The sequence below is a fragment of the Thrips palmi genome, unplaced genomic scaffold (assembly GCF_012932325.1).
Source record: "Thrips palmi isolate BJ-2018 unplaced genomic scaffold, TpBJ-2018v1 HiC_scaffold_8, whole genome shotgun sequence".
NCBI classification, from domain to species: Eukaryota; Metazoa; Arthropoda; class Insecta; order Thysanoptera; family Thripidae; genus Thrips; species Thrips palmi.
In genome coordinates this window covers 8,494,816-8,516,517 of record NW_023144635.1, presented here as the reverse complement: position 1 = coordinate 8,516,517, position 21,702 = coordinate 8,494,816, and the positions used below count along the sequence as shown (strand labels likewise).

Here is a 21,702-nt window from a genome sequence, read left to right as displayed (position 1 = left end):
CTCTCTCTTTCTCTCTCCGCGCTGGCGCTGCGCCTGGCTGCCGCAGCCCGCAGCCGCCGCTCGCTCGCTCGGTCTGGCTCGGGCTCTGTCTGACAGTCTGCTGTCAGCCGGCGTAGCGTTCAGTTGTGTGGAGCGGCGCGCAAGTGTGTTCCCCCAGAGTCCCGCGCCCCGCCAGGCCGCCACGCTCCGGCACGTCTCCGAGAGCCCCGTCGTGGTGGTCGTGGTGCGGTAGTGAGTGCGCGCAGTGCAGTGATCGCCGTGGATGTTGTGCACGTCAAGAATTGTGTGGTGCGTCCAGTGATAGTTGCTTCGGCCGCCCCCTTTGGACTTGGCGCACGTTTGGGATCTCATTATTTGTTTTTGTTGTGAGAGGTAAGTTCTGCGCTGTGACTGTGTGTTTGACTTGTGGCGGGCGGCCCCCAAGGTGGCCGTGGTCTATTAGTGAGGGGAAGTCCCCCTCGGTGGACTGGAGAGGCTCGCCCGCCGTGTTGCTCCGCAGCAGCACCAAGAAGCACCGCCCCGCCGCGCCGCCGTGACAAGCCTCATCTGTAACAACCAAACGACCGTCTGGTCAGGCCACTGCTGTACGAAGCACCAAATTATGACGTCATTTTTCACTGTTGGCCGCGGGGTTGCCTCTGCGTGTCACCCTGCTGACGATGCACAGACTTTAGCTGGCCACATGTTCAGCTACCCTCTCTGTCTCTTCATTTAACTTTTTTCACTTTCTCGTTTGGTTATTTGTTATTTGTCTTGGCTTTGTAGGAAGAGTGCGCGCGGCGGCGGGTGGGCGGGGCCGGGTGGGGTGGGCGGCTTTCCCGTATCAATACGGATGTCTAAGAATACCGCGCCGCGCGGAGCTACGCGGAGCAAGCCCTGGCAGCGGCGTGGCGGCGGTAAGAGGCTTTGCGTTTTTCCGCCCGCCGCCTTGGAGCCCCTAAGTACCCTTTTGAATCGGCCGCGCTGGCAGTACGGCGCAGAGCGACGCGTAGCGCGCAGCAACGCGGCGAGGAAACGCGAGGAATGCTCCTCCTGGCGTCGCTTGGCGTCGCCGGGGTTTGACGCGTTTCGCCTTCGCCGCGCGGAATCCTCCGGGCGCGCGATTTACGGCGAGTCCTTTTGTTGGCGTCGCCGTCTCGCAGTCTCGGATGAAGAAGAAGGAGGTCGAGTCGGCGATATGGCGACGCGTCGGGGAGCACGACGACCCCAGGGCAGGGCAGGGCACCGCGGGGGCCAGGCCGGGCCGGAGGGTCCGTTCCGTTTCTTCCGAGGCGTGACTCCGTGACTGCGCATTGCTCATCACGAAATGAATTGAACCGACCGGCGGCGTCGCTGTGACTGTCCCCGTCCCCCGGGGTCCCCAGGCCGGCAGGGCGGTCGGCACGCCGGGGAGGGGAGGGGGGGGGGGCGTCGGGGCGCGGCGCTGCAGTCTCGGCGGGTGTCAAATTTCGGCTGCATGCCTCACCTCGCCGCGGCTCGCCAACACTGCCACTATAAAGCACACCTGAGGTGCGACCCTAGGCGCGGCGGCCGCGGGCAGGTGCACTGTTAGGGCCGGGCCGCCATTGTCTCGCCGGGGTATCGGGTGGCCCCATGGTGGCCCGTCCCACCCGCGTCCCGCGCCCCGCACTGCGCGGTGTAGTGTGCCTCTTTTTCAGATCCACGAAAAAAAATGATAAACACGAAACGCACCTTTCTTTTGTCGCCGAGGCAGCTTATCCGCCCCGGCCGTCTGCTGAGCGCGGCAGTAGCGACTTCCCCTCCCGGTGGTGGCCGTGGCCGAGGCCAGCGGGCCGGTGGGGCGCGCGCTTCGCTTTTCGACGCCGTGGCTTTCCACATTTCGAGCGCCGTCATCAGACATCGGCGGACGCGGGCACGGCGTCGGCGTGCTGCGTGCGCGCGCGCTGATTGGCGTGAGGGAAGCTCCACGTCAAGGCAATGATTTGTGTTGGCGCGGTCGTGCCCCGCGGCCGCGGCCACTGGAGCGGCTAGCGGCGGCCAGCAGCAGGGCGCGCTGGAGGAGGCGAAGGAGGGCCTGGAGGAATGCCCGGGCCGACGAGGCCCTGCAGGGGTGAGCGGGGTCAGGGAATCGCCCGCTCCGTTTTTGCCTACTCACCGAGGAGAAGTCTGTCGGCTGCCCTGGCGGCTCGCGGCCCGCACGGCGGCGTCGGCTCCTCTGGAAGTCACGCGCGTCCGGCGTCGTGGTGCTTCGTGGCGGAGGCGTGCCTCCGGCCGTGTTGCTGGAGCGCGTGCGCCGGCGTGCGCCCCGCGAATCGAGTCACGTAGTTTGGGCTCTAATATCGGTCCGAATGGGATGGCGATGTCCGGGCCGGACGGGCCGGGCGGGCCGGCGCCTGGCATGCATCCTGGCCGCCAGCGCCAGCCCAGCATGCCAGCAGGGCCAGCAGCCAGCGGCGCGGCGCGGCGGGGCTTTGACCGCGATGGGTATGGAACAAGGCGTGCATGGCAGCACAGCAGCATAGCACACTCGACCCCGCGGACCGTGGACCACAGTGACTGACTCGTCTAGCGGTCTGGTGGGTTCGTTTCGCCTCCGTTCGAATACCGGCCGCGGCTTTTTGCTGGCTGCTGCAGTGCTGCTGGCGGGCAGGGCGGTGCGGTGGGGCGCGCGACAGTGATGCGCCCGCCGCGCCGCGCCCCGGGCCCAGGCCGGGCCGGCGTCCACCACGCTGCAATTGCGCTGTACTGCCGCTAATAACGCACTCCACTGTACAGCCATGCATGGTGATGAGGACGCGCCGTTACTGGCCGGGGGTAGTGTCCGCCCCGCCCCGCCCCGCCCCGCCCCGCCCCGCGGCTCCGCTCGCGCCGTTCGAATCGCTGCCGCGGCTCGTTCCCCGCGGTCTTCACCGTCTTCGCCGTCTTCACTGCCGGTGCTCCCACGCGGCCCGGGCTGGCGGTTTTTGTGGGCGCCATCTCTCCGGCTCTAGGGCCCGCCCCATGAGTGCGAGAGAGAAAGAGACCTGCCGTTGCTCTCCCATGGGAGGCGCCGGGGCCGCGCCAATTATTCGCTAATCCGCGACTCTAATAAGGGGAGGCCACGACGACGGCGCGGTGGTGGCCGCGACCGTGGCTGCGTTCCAGCAGCACATGTCCATCCCCAGCGCTTATCCTTGTAGTGTAGAGGCCACTGGCGCCCCGGGCCACAGGCTGCTGCAGGCTGCTTCCGAGCAGTCACGTCGCCGCTGTCTCTCTTGCGCTCGCTGGGCGTCCCGTCCCGTAGGGGTGCGAGAGAGACAGAGCCGCTCTGTTCGGAAGCAGGCTGGCGCTGCACTGCACGGCCGACACACCCGACACGGTGGCGGCGCGCGGCGCCATCTGGTGGTCCAGCCCGGTCGATGTCGTCCGTGTCCGCGGCGTGTCCGCGGCCTTCCCTCCACCTGCTCTGCTCGCGGCGGTCGGCGGCCTGCTTCCTTCCGCGACACGCCGCCGCGCCGGTGCGCTGCAGGGCGTCCTTGTCCGCTTGTCGGCCGAGTGCCTTGCAGTGCCTCTACTTGTGGCGACCGCGGCAGCCTGGCTGCGGTGCCGCCTGGCTGTCCGTCGTCCTGTCCGGGGCCCAGCCAGGCCCCGCCAGGCCCCGCCAGGCCCGGCCAGCGATTAGTATGTGTCTTATTGCTTATGGAGAAAGCGTGGCTCTTCTGTGGCACCGCAGCTGCCGCCGCTTTGATGTTTGTTTGTGTGTGTGTGTGTGTGTGTGTGTGTGTGTGTGTGTGTGTGTGTGTGTGTGTGTGTGTGTGTGTGTGTGTGTGTGTGTGTGTGTGTGTGTGTGTGTGTGTGTGTGTGTGTGTGTGTGTGTGTGTGTGTGTGTGTGTGTGTGTGTGTGTGTGTGTCATGAGGAATGTGTGTGTGTGTGTACTCCTCGATGCGACTCCCTGTGTGTGCCTCGCGATTTAATCGCTTCATGGCTCATCTTTGATGGCGGCTTGATGGCTTGTGCAGACGGCGGCGGCCTGGTTCGCGATGCGCGCGGGGCGGGGCGGGGCGGGGCGCCGCGAGGAATGAGATGATTGTCGGTATGAGAAACTAATGCTGCCGCTAATCACGCGTGTGGTGGCGGCCCTCCCCGGCGTGGCGCGGCGCGTCTTTTGTTGGCTGACGCGATAATTATGACTTTTACGCGGTGCATGATGGTGCGGCCGGCCGGTGCACGTCGGCATGCCCCGCCATGGCCCGGCATGCGGGGGAATGTTTTTGTAATGAATCCCCTCGGTGCGGTGCTTGGGCTGCCGGTGCTCCGTACTCTGATTCTGCTCTGTCTCTCTCGCACTCGGGCCGCCCCGGCTGGAAAGAGAGAGAGACCGGAGCGACGGGGCACTGTTCGGAATGAGACTACTGGCTGCTTGTCGCCGCTACGGGACTGTATTGTTTCGCCCGGCCACGCCGCGGTCGGTACGGTCGGCACGGTCTTGGCCGCTATCGAATAGGAAAGCTGATGATCCCGAAGTGAAAGGTGTAAGCAGCACCGCTGGGAATGCCGCGCTGGCCTCTGGACCCTCCAGGCCCTCCAGGCCGCGTTACGCCCTTGGCGGCCGCGGCCCACCGGCTCCGCTTTGTCCTGCGAGCTGGTTCGCTGTCCCTCTCGCAACCCTGCGGTACGTCCCAGCAGTGCGAGAGAGAGAGACAGATCGCTCTCCTGACCGCAGTTTTGGCAAGCCGGCGCCCTGCATGGCGGCGGGGCGGGGCCGATCAGCGGCTATTCGCAGTGTCTCTCTCGCACTGATGTGGCGCGGTTCGGGTGCGAGCGAGACCCACCGCACACCTGTCGTCGCGAAAGTGGACGGCCGCCTCACATCCGTCCTCCATTATTCAATGTGGCGTCGCCGTCCGGGGCGGAAAAATGCGTCGAAAGTTAATCCGTTTGGCGTTTTGGAGTCATCCCGCCTCGCTCGGCGTGTGCAAGCTGCGCGCTGCGCGGCTCCGCGGCGCTCTAATGGCCGCTTGGTTTCTCCGCCACACTTGTGGGTGATGGCCTGGCCTGGCGCCGCGCTTACTCTGGCAAATTACAGGCATTTTGGCCGCGATGAAAGTGTGTGGCTTTATGGAGCGCGAGGCCTGCCGGCAGGTGGAGGACGAGGACCTCGTCGTCGCGGTGGAGGCGGCGGAGGACCGCGTCGTGGTGGTGGCAGCCTCGTGGCGGCCGGCAGGGCTGGATGGCGACTTCCCCCGAGGGACTTCCCCGACGTGGCGGTCGTTGTCGTGGTGCCGGCCATCCTCTGAGAGGGAAGTCCCTTGCTAGCGCGGGCGGCGGCACGCGAGGCTGGCCGAGAGGAGCACCCAGCTCGCGGACGCTCTGACGCCAGTGTGCTCACCCGTGCTGCTTTCTTCTGCTTGCCGATGCCACGCAAAGTGTGTGTGTGTGTGTGAGTGGCCCGGGCGGTCCGGCCCGTTTTGGTGTTCATCGCGCCACACCGCCCCGGGCAAGGCTCTGGGCCGCCTCGGCGCGCCTCGGCGCCGACGGCACGGCCGCTGCCTTCCGAGGACGGCGAGGACGCTCCCCTTCGGCGTCGACCTGGAAGCGACTGTGATTGGCTGGCCGGTCCGCCCCGATCGGCGCTACCAGCGCGGCCTCTTCCCGCGACGCGCGGTGGAGGTGTGGTGCTCTCCCCTTCCCCCTCCCCCTCCCCGCGGCCTGCGCGGCCTGGCGTGAAGCTTGCGGGGAATAATGCGTTTTCGGGGGCTTCTTTCTTTCTTTCACTCGGCTTTTCCTCCAGCCCGCTAGGCCGCGCCACCAACCATAACCGCCAAGGTGAAAAAGTGAACCGGGTTATATCACCTGCTCGGAAAGTTAATAAGGCTAGGAGCCCCACAAGGCACGGCGCGGCTGTGCGGCGGGTGGGGAAAGCTTAATAATGCTGTTTGTTTCGATTCCGTTGTTGTAGTGCCTTTCGTTTGAAATTCTGGCGGCGCGTTACTGGCCGAGGGGCACAGAGCGCTATTCTAATGTTTTCCTCCGAAGTTTATTTGTGTGATGATGACCCCGAACGCCCTTCTGTGTATTATGATTTTTCGGTGTGAAGTTCTTGACGTGATGAGATGTAGTTCTAAAAATTAAAGCGTATACATGGTGGTCAGGTCGGGCCGGGGTGTGGGGTGGCGGTGGTGGCGGCAGTGTGGTGGTCAGACGCGCCCCGACCTTCCTCACGGCTCGGCCTTGTCTATGACGGAGACCCGAAATAGCCGCCAGCCCGATGCAGGCCGGCCGTTCCCGGCGGCACGCGTTATCATCGGCACTGCAAGTCGCCCCGCCCTCATTATGACCGCCTCTTTGCACAATTGACAAAGGCAGCGGCGGCGGAATTTCGCGGTTACGCTCAGGGAAATAAAAACAATGCGCATCTCCAACCGGGCCGAGCCGAGCCGGGCCGGGCTGCTTGTAGATATTGATGCTGAAGCAGAGCGTGTCCGCCCCGCCCCGCCCCGCCCCGCCCGCACCCCCGCGGTGAAAGTCCTGCCGAAAAGGGAAACTGCGCGCTGCAGCGCTTATCGCCGCATGTGGGAATAATGCGCGATTTGGCTGCACCGCGCTGCTGCCGCCCTGGTGCCGCCCTGGTGCCGCCCTGGTGCCGCCCTGGTGCCGCCCTGGTGCCGCCCTGGTGCCGCCCTGGTGCCGCCCTGGTGCCGCCCTGGTGCCGCCCTGGTGCCGCCCTGGTGCCGCCCTGGTGCCGCCCTGGTGCCGCCCTGGTGCCGCCCTGGTGCCGCCCTGGTGCCGCCCTGGTGCCGCCCTGGTGCCCTGGCCGAGTGAGTGGCGTCACGGCTGCGTCATGCCTCCCGATATGGTGCCCCATGCGGTGCCGCCGGGGACGGGCAAGGTCTGGAGCAGCGAGCCGGACGGCAGTGGCGGCAGCGCGCCATCCGCGGGGCCCACGTACGCCTTGACCAAGGTCGGGTCACGCAGCCCGACTTGAAGAGCGCCGTCATGGTCGCGGTGCTGGTCGCGGCACCGCGACGAGGAAGCGGCCGCTGCCCGCCCTTCGTCGCCCCAGATGGAATTTGTATTCACGGCCCGCTGACCACGCCCCGCCCCGCCCCGCCCTCGGCGTCATCTCGGCCCGCCTGTCTGCTCGCGCTAACCTTTGCGGCGGGCCCTGTCTGCGCGGCGCGGCCTCCGTGCATCATTCGGGTCGATGGCGGTTCCGTCTTTGTCTCGCGATGGCGCTCGCCACCTCGTCGAGGGGCTCGCCGTCAAGGGGTGTTGGTTGACGCCCCGCCGCCGCTTTTTGTAGAACGGGTGCAGCAGGACACAGGGCGTCCCCGGTGAGGGTTCGAGGACCTCCCGACGGGCCGGACGGACGGCCCTATCCGAACAGCGGTCGCTCTGTCTCTCTCGCACTCCTGGGGCGCTCCGCGGGGGCGCGGGAGAGACGAAAGAACTGTTCAGAATGGCCCCGCAGGGCCGCAGCCATTGCCGCAGCCCGCACCGCGGCGGCTGTATCGAGTTACGGGCCAGAGGCAGCGCGCGGCAGGCAGCTCATCCCGAGCGTGATTTGGGCCGCGTGGCTCGTCCTGCCGGTCCTCTGGGGTCCTTTGAGGTCCTCTGGGCCCTCTGAGCCGCCGGGCTTCGAAAGGGCACGGCCTGGCCCTGCCTGGCCCTGCCCCGACTTATCCCTTTCGGGGTGCCCGGCCGCCTCGTCGTCGTGGTGGGTCCGTCGGCCGGTCCGCCACCGCGCAGCGCTGCAGCGCAGCGCCATATTTTCATTTGATAATCCCGGCGGGGCCCCGCGAATGCCGACGAATGCCCTGCGACGCCGCGCTGCCGCGCTGCCTCTGCGGGCGGAAGCATCCATTCTGGAACCGGTTGCCTCTTCCGCTGTGCTCCTCTTGTTCCGAACGGCTCTGTCCGTGTAGCCCAGTGTAGCCCCCATTCCATCCCATTCCGTTCCGTGGCGCGGCCGGCGCGGCGCCCTTGAGACAGTTACTAATGTGTGCGCCGCGTTTTCATTTCTTTTCGTGTTTCCCGTGTACCGTTGGCTGCCGTTGGCTTGTCGGGGCCATGGCAGTGCACCGCCGCGCCTTGCCGAGCCAGGTGGGGCCTCCCTATCAGCGTGTGGACCCGGCGGGAAGTCCAGGGCCCACGAGTCCACGCTGGATCCGGCGGGCCGGCGGTGCGAAGGGCAAGGGCCTCGCGGCCTCGCGGTCCACATTCACTTACTTTGAAACCAAGTGGCGGCCGGCCGGCCGGCCAGCCTAATTAACAAGCGGCTTCACGCTCGAGTGTGAGAGAGAGGGAGAGAGGGGCCGGGGGAGAAGGGCGGTGAAAGGCGGGCCATTGGCTTGCCGCGGAGGAGAGGCGAAGAGAGGCCCCGGCCCAGTGGCCACCGGCGAAAGACGCGGCGCTACCCCGCGCGCCAGAGACTGCCAAAACCGGACCCGTATCAGTCGCGAAAAAAAATGATCCCAGCGGCGATACTCCCTTTCCAGGTGACTCTGCCGCATGCGTTCCCTTGCGCGCGGAGTATCGTTATCGTAACCGGCCGGGCCCCTTTCTTCGCACTGATGGAAAAACTCCGCCGCGTGGGGTATTGACCGTGGCGCGCGGTCGTCGAGGAAACCTATCTGTCGCCTCGCCGTACCGATAGCGGCGTCATTTCCTTTGGGAATGTGGGCGACGCCGGCGATGATGGCCGCCTATCTGCCTCCCATGACCCAGTCGATAAGGCAGTGTGGTTGGCGGATGTGGGCGGCCGGCGACAGGGGGGAGACTGGCGGGCGGATCGACACCGGGACGGACCGGGACGGACCGGGACGGACCGGGACGGACCGGGACGGACCGGGACGGACGCAGTGAATCCCAATCCCGATGAGTCACTCTCAAGACTGATTCCGATCGGAGCTTTTGTCGCTCTGCCTCTCTCGCACCCCTGGGGGGCGCCCTGGGAGTGCGAGAGAGGCAGAGCGACAAAAGCTCTGTCTGGAATGAGACCGCCAGGCGAGGCGCGCGAGGCGGCAGGCGAAGATGGAGTTATTGGAAGCGATTGATCGTCGGGCGCGGCGGAGGGCCCGCACGCCCCGCACGCCCCGCACGCCCGCGGCGAAGGGCCTAGTGATTAGCCCGCCCTTTCTTCGGGCCACGGCCGGCCGGCCACACTCTGTGACGTCATGAGTGAAAGTGGCAGTGGCCGCGGCCGCGCCCTCCAAAAGGCCGTCCGGCGTGGCCGCGCGGGCCAATCAGAGCGCCGAAGTGCGATTGGCCGTCGCCGCGGTTTGTTCTCGTCCGCCGTCCACAGCCTACAGTGTACTACTCCCTCGGCCGGATGCCTGTCGGGTGCGTCGCCGGCGTCCCCGCGGACAGATGCGATGGGGCCGTTTCCTCGTCGTCGGCGTCGGCCGGCGTCGGCGCCATCCCCGTGGAGGAGGAGGCCCACCACTCGTCGGCCTGCTCCCGCGTCGCGCGCGCCTTGTGGGCGTCTTGGCGGCCGTCTTGACGAGGCCGGCGGCGTCGTTTGGGTGCCATCGCGAGGCGTCGCGGCGCGTCGCGGCGATGGACTAGGACAAGTTTCGGGTGAACAACCTGGTGGGGCGGGGCGAGGCGGCCATTAAGAACCAAACTGGCTTTCAAAACAGTAAATAAAGAGTGACAACTTTATGTCGCGGTGTGGCGGCACGGCACGGCAGGGCTGCAGTGTCGCTCGGCAGGGAAATAGTTGGACATTAGCCGTCCGTGGGGATTAGATTAATGCGGGATTCTCTTTTTATGATTTCATTTTTTTCGATGGGGCTGGACGGCTGGGACGAGGTGGATTCGCGCAGGACGTTCAACTGGGCACGTCGGGCAGTCCTTCCTCCCCTTGTCGGGCCTAGACGCCTGACGGACGGCCCCCTGATTCATCACCATAACTCACACGCTTTCACGGCCACGCCGTCCAAGACGCCGTCCCCCCGCGGGGCCCCGCCCCCCGTGTGTGGAAAAGAAATGAGCCGCATAAAACGAGAAAGATACTGCTACCTCGCACTGTGCGTCATTAGTGCTTAGGTCGGATTGTTGTTGCTTTGGCGCGTCGTGGCCGGCCGTGGCGGTCGGAGTGCGAGAGGGCGCGCTAGCCGCGCTGCGTGTTGCGTTGCGCCCGGCCCCGGCCAACCCAACCCAGCCCGGCTCGGTTCGAGGGGTCGCCGACCTGTTTGACAAATTGCCATTTCCTGCGCAGCGCTGCAGCGGTCCAGTCGCTCTTCTGCGCGGCCCCCGAGGCGGCCCCGCGGCGTCGCGGGAAGCAGGCAAATTCGCTGTCTGCGGTTCCGTCGCTCCGTTCGGCCTTCCGGCCGGGCTGCCTCTTTTTTGCGCGGCCTGCTCATTACTGCGGCCTGCTGGGCTTCTTGCTTGTTGTCGCCGCGGTGCGCGCCGCCGTGGCCGCGCCGCCCGCGCCTCCGTCACGCACGCACGCTCGGGCGCGCTGTCGTTGGCTCCGTCCCGTAGTGCACGCGGATGCGTTTAGGTCTCTTGGCGGCGCGGTGGGTGTTCCTCGGGTGTCCGTCAGGCGACCGACTCTGCAGCCGTAGAACGGACGCCGCAGGCTGCAGGGCACGCTGGGGTGTCGCGACGGGCGTGGCGGCGTGGCCGTGGTAGAGTGCACCAGCTCGGCGAGGGTGGTGACCGGCCGCCCCGCCGGGCTTTCCGCTCTCACCTGTCCGTGCCCCTCGCCCCCGCGTTCAGGTACCGCGGCACTGCCGGCCACAGCGGACGACGGGGACGGGGCAGCCCCGCCGCGCTGGCCGGCCGCCGGGCGGGGATTATAATGAAGTTGCCCTGATGAAAACGGAGCGTAAACGAAGGATGAACGGGGAGGTAAAACGAAGCATAAACGAAGGACGAAAGTAAACGCTTGTTTCGGCGGAGCTTAAACGAAGGATAAGGCTTCGAGACCATCGGAGCATAAACGAAGCTTGAACGAAGCATAAGGCTTCGAGACCATCGGAGCATAAACGAAGCTTGAACGAAGCATAACCGGAGTGGCAATGGGTAAAAGGGAACAGACCGGCGAGGCTACCTCCTGATGATTCTCCGAGCCTGGTGCCTCGTTTGACTCATCCACGCGCGGGAAGCGCCGAAAGTGATGCTTGTAGAAGTTTTGAACCCACGACGCCGCCTCGGTGCACCTCAAAGCTGAAGACGCTGCCAACTGCGCCACGGAGGATGTCTGAGGAGCATGCCTTACACAGCACCTGACTATCTGAGCGAGAGTGTTCTCCGGGCCCACCCCCGGCTGGGGTCACTGGAGGGGGTACGGCTGCAACATGGTTCAGCCTCAGAGCCAACTCATTGCAATTTTCTCTAAGTGTCGCCGGAAGCGTAAACGAGGAGGTATTGGAGAGTTGACGAAGAGGTCAGCCCACGAAGCGTAAACGAAGGAGAGCGCTCCCTTCGTTTAAGCTTCCCCGGTCGAAAGGAAGCATGAACGGAGTGGTATCGGAGCGTAAGTGAAGATGTCAGCCTCGGAGCGGAAACGAAGAAAACGCCACCTTCGTTTAAGCTTGCCCTGACAGGAGGGAAGCTTGAACGGAGTGGTATCGAAGAGGAAACGAAGCGGTCAGGCACGGAGCGTAAACGAAGGAGAAACCACCTCCGTTTAGGCTTCCCCTGCCAGGAAGGAAGCATAAACGAAGAGATTGGAGCGTAAGCGGAGCACTACCTCTTCGTTCATGCTTAGCTCACGCTTCGTTCAAGCTTCCAGGCTCCAAACGTTATCCTTCATTTTCATCAGGGTGATGATGTTCGGGGCGGGAGCGGCGTGAGTCAGGCGCGGCCGGCGGCAGAGCGATTCCGTCTCTCTCGCAGTCGGCCGCTCGTCTCTAGGGGTGCGAGAGAGTCAGTGCGACTGTTCGGAAACGGCCTGCGGGGCACGGCGCCGGCAGGGTGGTGCGCAGCGGGCAGCGCGCGCCGCGACTAAAAATACTTGGGCCGTCGTGGCCGCCGTGCCTTTGCGCCCCACGCCCCAGGAATGCACAGCGGCGTGCAAAACAAGAGCAAGCGGCCGCCGCGCCGCCGGGCCGGGCTGGCACTCTGGCACCGGGTGCCACGCAGTGCCACGCGGACCGGGAGGGAGGGGGCGGGGCTGGAATGAAACGAGCTGAAGCAGATTGAAACGCCTGGTGGGTAGGCCATCTGTCCACTTAGCAACACACGCGAGATCCCACTCTGGGCCCTGCGTGCCTGGCGGCCGCTGAACGGTACTGTGACGGACTATCGTTGCAGAAACCGGCAGAAACCGAGGAAAAACGTGTGCCGGGCGAGGTGCCGCCGATGCCGCAGAGCGAGAGTTCGGCGGCCCCGCCGTGGGGGAAAGATGTGGATTGATTCCGCATTCACACGGCGGCACGCCGGGTGCCGGGTCACCTGACCTGAGACTTATTATGTTCTATTTGGCGGGGCTCCAACCAACGCCGGGGAGAATTTGACGGAATGCGGACCGAGGGGGGGGGGGGTCGTGGGAGGCGCCGACAGGGAAGGAAGGGTCGCCGCGCGGCGATCGGTTTTCGTCGGGGATAAGGGTGTGGAAATAGCGTTCTGGTCCGATCCACCTGCCATCGTGTGTCTGTGTCTCCGGGGTCTCCGACGTCCCCGCCACGCCCCCGGGGCGCCTGGCGCTTGTCTGAGTGCGAGAAGAAGGATGGCAGCTAATCTAGTGGCCAGAGTGGCGCGCCCTGCCCTGCCCCGCCCCCCTCCCCTGCCCCGACGAGCCGATCAGGAAGAATGTTGTCGCCCCGTTCCATTTAGGCCCTCGAGGCAAGGCGGCAGCGAGAAACAAAACATGCCCCATCCTTTGCCCCGCGTGCCTCTCGTCATCTTCTAGGCGGTGTCACGCCGTGTCCGTGGTGAAGTCGTCCCCCCCTCCCTTTTCTCACGGCTGGGTGCGCCAGCGCCCGGACCCTAGGCAACCCTTCGAGCACAAGCACTTGCCATTGTTGCGGAAAATCAGTCGGCGGTATTTGGCAGGGCTTGTGTCGTGTTGACTGCTGTGCTGACGGTGTTGACCGCGCTGACGGGGACCTCGACCAGGATGCCGCCGCGGCGCCCGCTTTCTCGTCGTCGAGGTGCTTGGTGCGCGGTGTCAACGCGGCGGCGGGGCGGGGTGGGGTGGGCGCCGTGGGCCGCAGGACTTGATAAGTTGAGGCGAGGGGCCATGAGGAGAAAGTAATTTCGGCGGGGACATGTTTAGTGGGTGCGCGGAGGCAGCCTGGTCCCGCCTTGCCCCTCGGGATCGGGAGAGGTGGTGTGACATGTTTTGAATTCTCGGAAGCGGAAAAGAAGAAGAAAAATGGTGCCATGTCCACGCGGATGTGATCTCTTGATGCTGGCAGGGAGCAGGACCTTCTCCGTCCCTTTCGGTACCTTATTTTTCCGGGCGAGAGCCGAGCCGAGCCAAGCAAGCCGTCCTCCCGGTCCTGCCGGTGTGGTGGTGTCCATGTGCATCCGCGTACCTTTCCAGAGGGAACCCGTTCTCGTTGCTGGTTTTATTGACCCCGCTGCAGCGATCCCGGAGCGTCCCGCTGGCGTTGCGTCTGCGTCCTGGAGTGTCCAGGAGGACTGCACACAAGGCTGCTGTTTCACCTCGCCCCCCTCATCCTTTTTCCCTCCGTTTTTTCTCCGCTCGTCTGGATGGATGCTGTTCGGCGGCCTTTCTCCGCGTTGTCCTCACGTGTCGCACACGTGGCCGCGGCGCGGCGGGCCGCCGGGACATGTGGCGATCATTCCGGCGATCATGAGCCTCGCGACCGTCTTGGCGCGGCCGCGGAGCTGCGGCTGTCGCGGTTCCGGGCCGAACGAGCTCCGCGTACTCGCGCGGCCCGGTGGTTTCGCCCTCCGCCCCTCCCGCCCCTCCCGCCCCTCGACGCCGAGGGCCTAATTGAGGAAGCAGCGTGCCGCTTGAGGCTCGCTCCTAACAGTGTCCGGAATCGCTCTGATGACCTGATGGGCGACCGACCCCTACTCCGCCCTGGCGTTGCGACTGTCTGCTGCTCTGCCGCTCGCAGGGGGAAGTCCCGTGAGTGACACCGCGTGGCCGCGCGCAGCACACAGTGTAGTCCCTCGTCCTGGAATGCGGCGTGGAGCGCGCTCCCGGAATGCGTGTTGCACAACGTGTTATTTGGCAGGCCGTGTCGCGTGGCCGTTTGGCGGTGCCGTTACTGAGGACGCGCTGGACGCGCAGCTGGACGCGGAGGCTGTCCATTGCCTCGACGCGGCGCTGCTCTGCCACTCCACTGCCCTGGGCGCGCCGCGCTGCCGCCGCTGCGCTCCGAGTGGCGCATCTCAACTGGGAATCTCCTGGCAGGGCGCTAATGGCTTGGGCTGACTCGGTGCAGCGGTTCGTCAGCGGCTTGCTCGCGCCCGTCGTCTGCTGGCTGGCCGATTCCGGAGAGGGCTCTCGTCGCTCCGTCTCGCTCGCGCCCGTGCAGCCCTGCAGGCGCGAGAGGCGTCGTTTGGAATCAGTCTGCCGGAAAAACGTCGCGCTGCGGGCTTGGCGGGCTGGAGTCTGAGCGTGGAGGCGCGCCTATTGTTTCTGTGCAAAGGCGGTGCTTTTTCAATTGCCTTTAATTAGAACGGTAGCGGTGGATGGCAGTGAAAGGGAAAACGTGCTGCCGTCTGCCGTGCAGTTTGGCCGTTCGGGGCTGGGGGGGGGGGGGGGGGGGGCTGCTTGGTTGGTGTGCCTTTTCCGCACGCCTTCTTTACTTCCAATATGCAGCTGCGTTTGTTCTTCGCGCCGGTCATCGCATTCCTCCGCTCTGCCAGTGTCTGACTCCCTCCCTCCTTGTTGCAGGCTTCGGCGGGCGGCTCCAAGATGGCCGGGGTGGTGAAGGGCGTGCAGCAGGTTGTAAGTAGCTGCCCCAACGGCACCACCGGCAGCACGGCCAACAGCAACCAGTGTGACGCTTTTAGCTCGGACCCCGACCCCTTGAACGGCGTCGTGGATAACTTTTCCTTTTCCGCTGAGGTTAACACAAATAACGACCTGCTTGGCCTCCACCCTGCGTCCACCCCGTCCTCGGACGACCTCAGCCTGCAGGACCTCATCGACTCCGAGCTGGCGCTGAGGATATCGTCGGGCAAGGCGGCCAACGACAGCAACCAGGACGGCCTCCTGCTCGACCTGAGCGAGGATGGCGACGAGTCGGAGGAGGTCAACAGCGTGGAGAGGCGGCCCGATTACGTAAACGGCGTCAACGGCGTCAACGGCGTGGTCAACGGGAACCTCGTGTCGGACTTCCTGGACCGGGAGCGCAGCCACACGGACCTGACCGACGACAACGATAACGACAACGCCCACGCCGAGACCGACGGCGACGAGAGCCTGTCGCTGTCCAAGTCGCTGTCCAGCAACGCGGCGCCCCTGTGCAGCGGCGAGGGGGAGGAGCTGGACGACCTGGACATGGCCAGCGAGCTGGGCAGCGACGGCCCCGCCGACAGTGACTTCTCCGCCAACGTCCCCGACGGCCAGGCTGCGCGGCCCGGCCTGGGCGACGCTGTGCTGGAGCAGGCTGAGCAGGACACCGAGGAGGAAGCCGACGAGGCGACGCTCGCCGAGGACATCTCGCTGGCGTCGGACCGCAGCCAGGAGCGCACCGGGTCGCTGCTGGACCTTGACCCCCTGCGGCCCGACAGCCCCCCGGGCTGCGGCCCTGGTGCCGCCCCTGGCTCCGCCGGCGGCGGCAGCGGCAGCGGCGTCGGACTGGTACTCGGCCCCACGGACACCGGGCCGACGGGTACGGCCGGTACGGGTACCGCCGGCACCAGCTCGGAGCAGCAGCCGGGCGAGGACGAGGCGGGCGAAGCGCGGGAGGGGGAAGGACGCTCCACGACTCCCCTCGGCTCCCTCCTCGCCCCCGGGCCTTGTTCGCCCTGCTCGGGCGACGGCCTGTCAGCTGCCGCCACCGCCGCGCCTCCGCCTCACGCGCAGGAGCAGGAGCAACAAGACGCCGAGGAGTCCGACAAGTCCAAGCTCCAGGACGACGACGGCGGCCTGCTGCTGCAGCCCCTGGAGAGCCCCGACCACGTCCCCAGCCCCAGTCCCGACCTGTGTGTTGACGCTAACCGCGACGCCAGTGTGTTGAGCGAGGATAACAGCATGGATAGCAGTGTGTTGAGTGCAGTGCCCTCCGGCCCCGGCCCCGACCCCGCTGGCTTCGAAGAGGGCTTCGAGACCTGGAGCACGGTGGAGGAGGCCGTCAACGACACGGACCTGCTCGCCGGCACGGCCGGCACCAACGGCCAGGTCCAGGACGAGGTAGCGCCTCAGCCCGAGAACAGGGCCAGCCCTGACCTGGACGTGAGTTTGTTTTAACCTTTTTGTTGTTATAGACGACCTAACCTAAACCGGCCGCTGACGTCAAGCTGACATTGACAGCTCAGTGTTTTGGGACTGATGTAGTGAACCGTTTGCTCTGATCGCTTCTTTTTGTGAGATTGTCACGAGCATTCCTTTCCTGTTTGCATGGTTTTGAAAAAGCTGCAACATAAGTGTGGTGTCTAAAGCATGCCAAATCTTCAGTTTCCTTTATTTTACAACTTTGCTGTAAAGATTGGGTTTTACCTTTAAGACATTTTGTTAAATTTTATTGTGATAAGGTAGATATTAGATTAATTTTAATGATAGCAAATGACTTGATGTAATTTTACGTCAATCATTCCAGTCTTCTAATTTTATTTTTGTCTTGCACATGATTACCGAGCAACAGGTGTCTTTGAAAGTGCAAAGTCTTTATTTATCTTCCAAATTTCTATGACATAAATATGACTTCCATATTTCTGATAAATGTCTATCTTGTATTGCCTCTTGTGACAAAATTATAATCATTCTGGTATTTTTTGTTCACAGACTGAATCAGTATCAGAGACCTCTGAAAAGAAAACGGTTTCCAAGAAGAAAAAGACAGATGGAACTGAATCAACCAAGAAGAAAAGCAGGAAGAGCAAGAAATCAGATGAAAAAGAAAACATATCTGTGGTAAGTAATTGAATTGATCTTCTCTTCATGGGTCATTCATGTTTGTTGGGGCATTTGGAAGTGACTCTCAGTCTACCACCTAATACTGATTTCTAAGATGGGTTAATTATACCCATAATAAAATTGCATGGAACAATTGACAGTCACTTGCAATATGCAATTCCCTTCATGTTGAAGATTTCCCATATTTTGGTGTCTTTTGTAGAATTGAGGTGAGTGGTGGAAGTGTTGCTGTTTTTGTTTTGCCTCGTTCGCATGAAGTATAATGCATTTGATTTTTTTATTGTTTTGTATTTTATTTAATTTTACCCTGGTTTCTGCGGTATTTGAGTGTTTTTTTTTGTCTCTCTTTTACATGTGCGTATTTGCTGTGTTATGGGATTGGTGTAGCTTACAAATGGGCATGGATTAAATGGACACAGTGACAATAAATTTGAGGTGGTGAGCACCGTAAATGGTGCCATCATTCCCCACAGCAATGGCTATGCTGATCATTCTGTGGTAGAAGATGACTTGTCAAATGTGTGTGTGAAGGACTTGGTAAGTAAACTGGGGGATTCCATAAACTTTCAAAAACCAGTAGGGCATTTTTAACATTTTCTACCCTCTTAAACCTGAAGTTGGTCCCACTGCACCAGTTATCTCCCTGCTAGAAAATTTGGGTAGCTTTGGTCTTAATGTTAGCAAAGAAGGAAAATTTTGCATGACTGGCTGGGTTATTTTATCTATCAGCATCCAGTGTGGAACATAGACTTTCCATATCTTATCTCTAAGATATGTCCTGCCATACCTGCCTATCCTAATCTAGTATGGTTGGTGGGTGGAACAAATCAATCATATTCTACTCATTTTTTTAAAAATATTTGATCAATGGACATAAATACATTTATTGCCTTCTTCAATGGGAAAACTAAATAGCTATGCAGCCCTGGCTGTGGTACTGATGGGATCCTGGGTAACCTTTAAAGTGCTCCAAAAAATCAAAAAATCCAGTACTTCTGATTGTCAAAGAAGTCAAGTAAGTCATTTTTACCAAAAGGGTTCCTTCCTTGTCTCTGGTTTGTTTTATTAATTAAGTCAAGTTGTGCGGACATGTACTGCTTGCACTTAGATAAGACATAATAGTTTGCTTCTTTGTGGTTGTATCTAAATTCATCTTCCAGTTTTGTATTGTAATACTCTTTGCTAATCTGGTTTTAATTTCTATATTTGTTTGAGAATATGCAGTAAATGCTTCATAATAAACTGCTTTTGAGTCGATATACTTATTCTGTTGTTATTGGTATGTTGTGTAGAAATCTGCTTACGCGAGCCTTACTAAAACTGAGATCTCCAAAGATGTGGTAAAAGATCTTAAGGATATTGATCATGACATCATTTACTGTGGACCTATCAAGAACCTTGTAAGTAAAAGTGCAGTCTTGGTATAACTTTAAAATAACCTTCATTTTAAATAAGCAAGAACCAACAAAACAACAAAAGATACCAATTTATTTCAGCTAAATTTCATTCCCCATTAAAACAAGAGATCACTGTAGTCTCCTGATTGAAAGCTAATTTTCATTAAAGACAGTCATTCACAAAATTTTAATGCTGCTTTTGCCACCCAACTATGTGTTGATTTTGTATTATTAAGTTCTATATATCATTACATTTGAAGAAAAAGATCACATCACAGCATGCTCTTTGCTCTAATCAATTTGTGTTAACCTTTTGTGTTTTGTTTTTGGGAATTCAGAAACAGACATACTGTAGTGAGGCTATAAAAGAGTGTAATGGTACTCGCTCACCTGACACAAAGGAGACAATAGCAACTGGCATCTCCATAAGGGATCTGGTAAGGGGATTGGTATTCAGCACTGGTGGCTATTGAAGCCCGTATTGAATGCTTTTATCAACTAACGATCCCAGCCATTACATTTTCATGTTAAGTCTTCAATTTTATATGATCAAGTGCAAGCATTTAATGCCATGCCTTGAAATTAACACTACTTTGCTTTTAAGCCTTAATTAACTGTTGAATATTGCACTCTTAAATTTTTATTTGTTTTTTTTTTTTTTTTTTTTTAATTTGCATACGCACTTCAAACCTTGCATGATATTTGTTGTAGTTTTGTAGTGTTGCTTGCAATCACAATTTTCTATGGACATCTATGTAACTGTGCAACCTTCCTTGTCTAACTCTTGATAAACCAATCACAGCTAAAACTAACTCTAATGCTTTTGCTCCCATGTGCATGCTAACAGAGGCGCAGTTTTGGAGATTTGAGGAATTGTGAGAATTCTGAAAATGGAGTTGAATTTACGCCAGAGGAAGATATTAGCAGTGAAGGGGTAAGTTAAGAGAATTCTTATAGTGTGTTTATTTCATAGTTCTTAAAGTATGCTTGCGACCCTCACTACACTACGATCAACACCAGCACTTCAGCACTCCGTCTACACTCCTTCAGGTTGTACAAGTCTTTCACCATAAGATATTCTTCCCGTCTTTATCAATTTTATTTTCTTTAGACTTTTTTTTTTAAATTTGCATGCGCATGTTTACTAAAATTATTAGTTTTACAAAGACTTGTTTTCTGAGAAATTGAGCATGACTGAGCCTATAATGCATGTTAAATATAATGTGAACTACACTACCTTTTGGTGTGCATCCTTTATTGAAAGTGGAACTATCCTTAACTCCGCATGTGTTATGATCTGTTGGTCCTTCAGTTCAAACCTCTTTTGAAAAGTGGTCTCGCACGCACCCTCCTTCATTGCAGTATTCCACTGATGTACTATTTTAAAGCACATGCACTAAATCACTATCAAAAGTATTTGAAATATCATAGTTTAACTTGTAAGTTCCAAAAGAAAGGAATCATTGAAATAATTTTCCTTTTAACACTTCACTGTTGGGCTCTAAAAGATCAAAATCAATTCAGCCAGAAGTGTAATTGTTAAAAAAAAAATCATTGGAATTGCTTTTTAGAAGTTTGTATTCTGTTGCATATTCACTCACAATTGTCAGTTTTATATTCTCCTTATTGATGTATCTTGGCAGTTTTTCCCTTTTTAAGCATGACTGTTTTTTTCTTGCTGTGCTTATATGTATCTTGGTGTGCCATTTTCTTTTATGTCGTGTTATACACACATGCAGAAAGCGCGCTCTCTTGGTGATTTGCGACGTCTTTCAAGAGATCTATATCGACCAGATATTAACAATACATCATGCTCACGGAAACCCATCCACACAGGTGTCTCTGTTAAGGCATTGGTAAGTTTCTTTTCACCTCAAATTTTCAATGTGTATGTATTTCTCACTGTCATTGTGCATCTGAACATCTGTCATGAAATTCGTAATATTTATTCTTTGGTCTATGTCTATATTTTATTTTTACTTACTATTTGTGGATATTGTTAATTTCTTTGAAAGGGATTTCTTATGCAAGTCTTGTCAGTTGAAGTATTTTTTGTTAAGTTGCTTGGTTCTAGTTTTCTGTACAAGTCTGATACTAACTAACTGGCATGGTCTTCAATTATGACAAAAACCTAACTTGGCATGTGGCTTGCTTTATGCATGCAGCGAGCGAGCTATTGCAGTCTCATTAACCTCAACGAACCACCAGTGTCTGACAGTAGACAAAGTTTTTTCAACTCTGAAATTTTGCTGTCTCCGGTTTTGGTAAGTTTAAAGATTTTTAATGATGAAGTAACTCCTGTAGCTCCAAATTACCGGTAAGTTCTACAGTATTTCTCTTGCAACTCTGTGCTTGGTGTTAGTACTGTACTTAAGAGTCTTTTCTTCCATAATTTTTTTAAATTAAAGCATCTTTTTGTTATTTTTATGAAGAAGTTTTGCAAGGTTTTGCAACTTTTCAGAGTAGTTTAGAAACTCTGTATTACACCAAGTCATTAACTCTTTATTTCTGAATCAGCTTAATTTTTAATCGATGGCTAATTGTGTGTTTCAGAAATCAAGCTTCAGCAAATTTGACCAGCTGAGCAAAAAGACAGTGCTTCATGTACGATCAGTGGATGCTTCTAAGGTCCAGAAACAATTTAATGAGGTATATTACTTACTCTGCTGTTAACTGGTAATTTTATAGAGCCCATAGTGTTACTGAAATACATTTTATTCCGGTTTTAGGCATCCAGCACATCTCCTGAAGCACAAACCAATTGCAAGGCTTGTGGGAAGCAAGTGTTTGTAATGGAACAGATCAAAGCAGAGAAATCTGTGTGGCACAAAAATTGTTTCCGTTGCAAAGAATGCAGTAAGCAATTAACGTAAGGGATATTTCTCATGACGTTCTTCACATTTATTGTTTTTAGTTCAGTCAACACCCACCTCAAACTGCTTTGATCTTTTTCTCTAGTGTTGACATCTACAGTAGCAACGAAGGCGATATTTACTGCAAACCTCATTTCCGTGAGCTCTTCAAGCCAAAGGCTGTTGTGGAAGATAGTCCTGAGCCAAGTAAGTAGCCATTATGTATAAGACTTAAAAAAAAAATATAGGTTTCTATCTAGGTTGATTAGAAATGAACTATTATATGCATGAGCCACAGTGTTCTTCAAAAGAATACAAGTCATCACTATTATGCATTAGTGGAAATTTTGTAGTCCTACAAATTAAATAAATGAACTTGGTGTCGACATCTCACTTGTGTGGTTGTCTAGTTCGACGCAGAAAACCTGAGCTTATCATCCGGGAAAATCAACCTGTGGAACTGCCGCCAGATGTTGTCAGAGGTAGATTGGCTTGTGT

The 21,702-nt window shown here is 58.2% G+C and overlaps 1 protein-coding gene across 20 annotated transcripts in view; it reads left to right on the top strand.

Moving 5' to 3' along the window:
* LOC117653241 (F-actin-monooxygenase MICAL3) overlaps positions 1-21,702 on the top strand; it is a 47,918-nt gene that overhangs the window by 19,621 nt on the left and 6,595 nt on the right. For 5 of the 20 annotated variants that reach the window (XM_034398774.1, XM_034398772.1, XM_034398778.1 and 2 more), the window contains exons 1-13: positions 85-372; positions 14,769-16,274; positions 16,824-16,952; positions 17,343-17,492; positions 18,248-18,355; positions 18,691-18,789; positions 19,200-19,286; positions 20,092-20,208; positions 20,518-20,616; positions 20,906-21,001; positions 21,082-21,221; positions 21,311-21,411; positions 21,615-21,686. In XM_034398774.1, the coding sequence (XP_034254665.1) occupies positions 14,790-16,274; positions 16,824-16,952; positions 17,343-17,492; positions 18,248-18,355; positions 18,691-18,789; positions 19,200-19,286; positions 20,092-20,208; positions 20,518-20,616; positions 20,906-21,001; positions 21,082-21,221; positions 21,311-21,411; positions 21,615-21,686 (2,683 nt within the window). In that variant the 5' untranslated portion in view covers positions 85-372; positions 14,769-14,789. Of the gene's footprint in view, positions 1-83; positions 373-14,768; positions 16,275-16,823; positions 16,953-17,342; positions 17,493-18,247; positions 18,356-18,690; positions 18,790-19,199; positions 19,287-20,091; positions 20,209-20,517; positions 20,617-20,905; positions 21,002-21,081; positions 21,222-21,310; positions 21,412-21,614; positions 21,687-21,702 lie in introns of those variants that run through there. The other 15 variants (XM_034398791.1, XM_034398786.1, XM_034398785.1 and 12 more) reach the window with 14 other exon arrangements.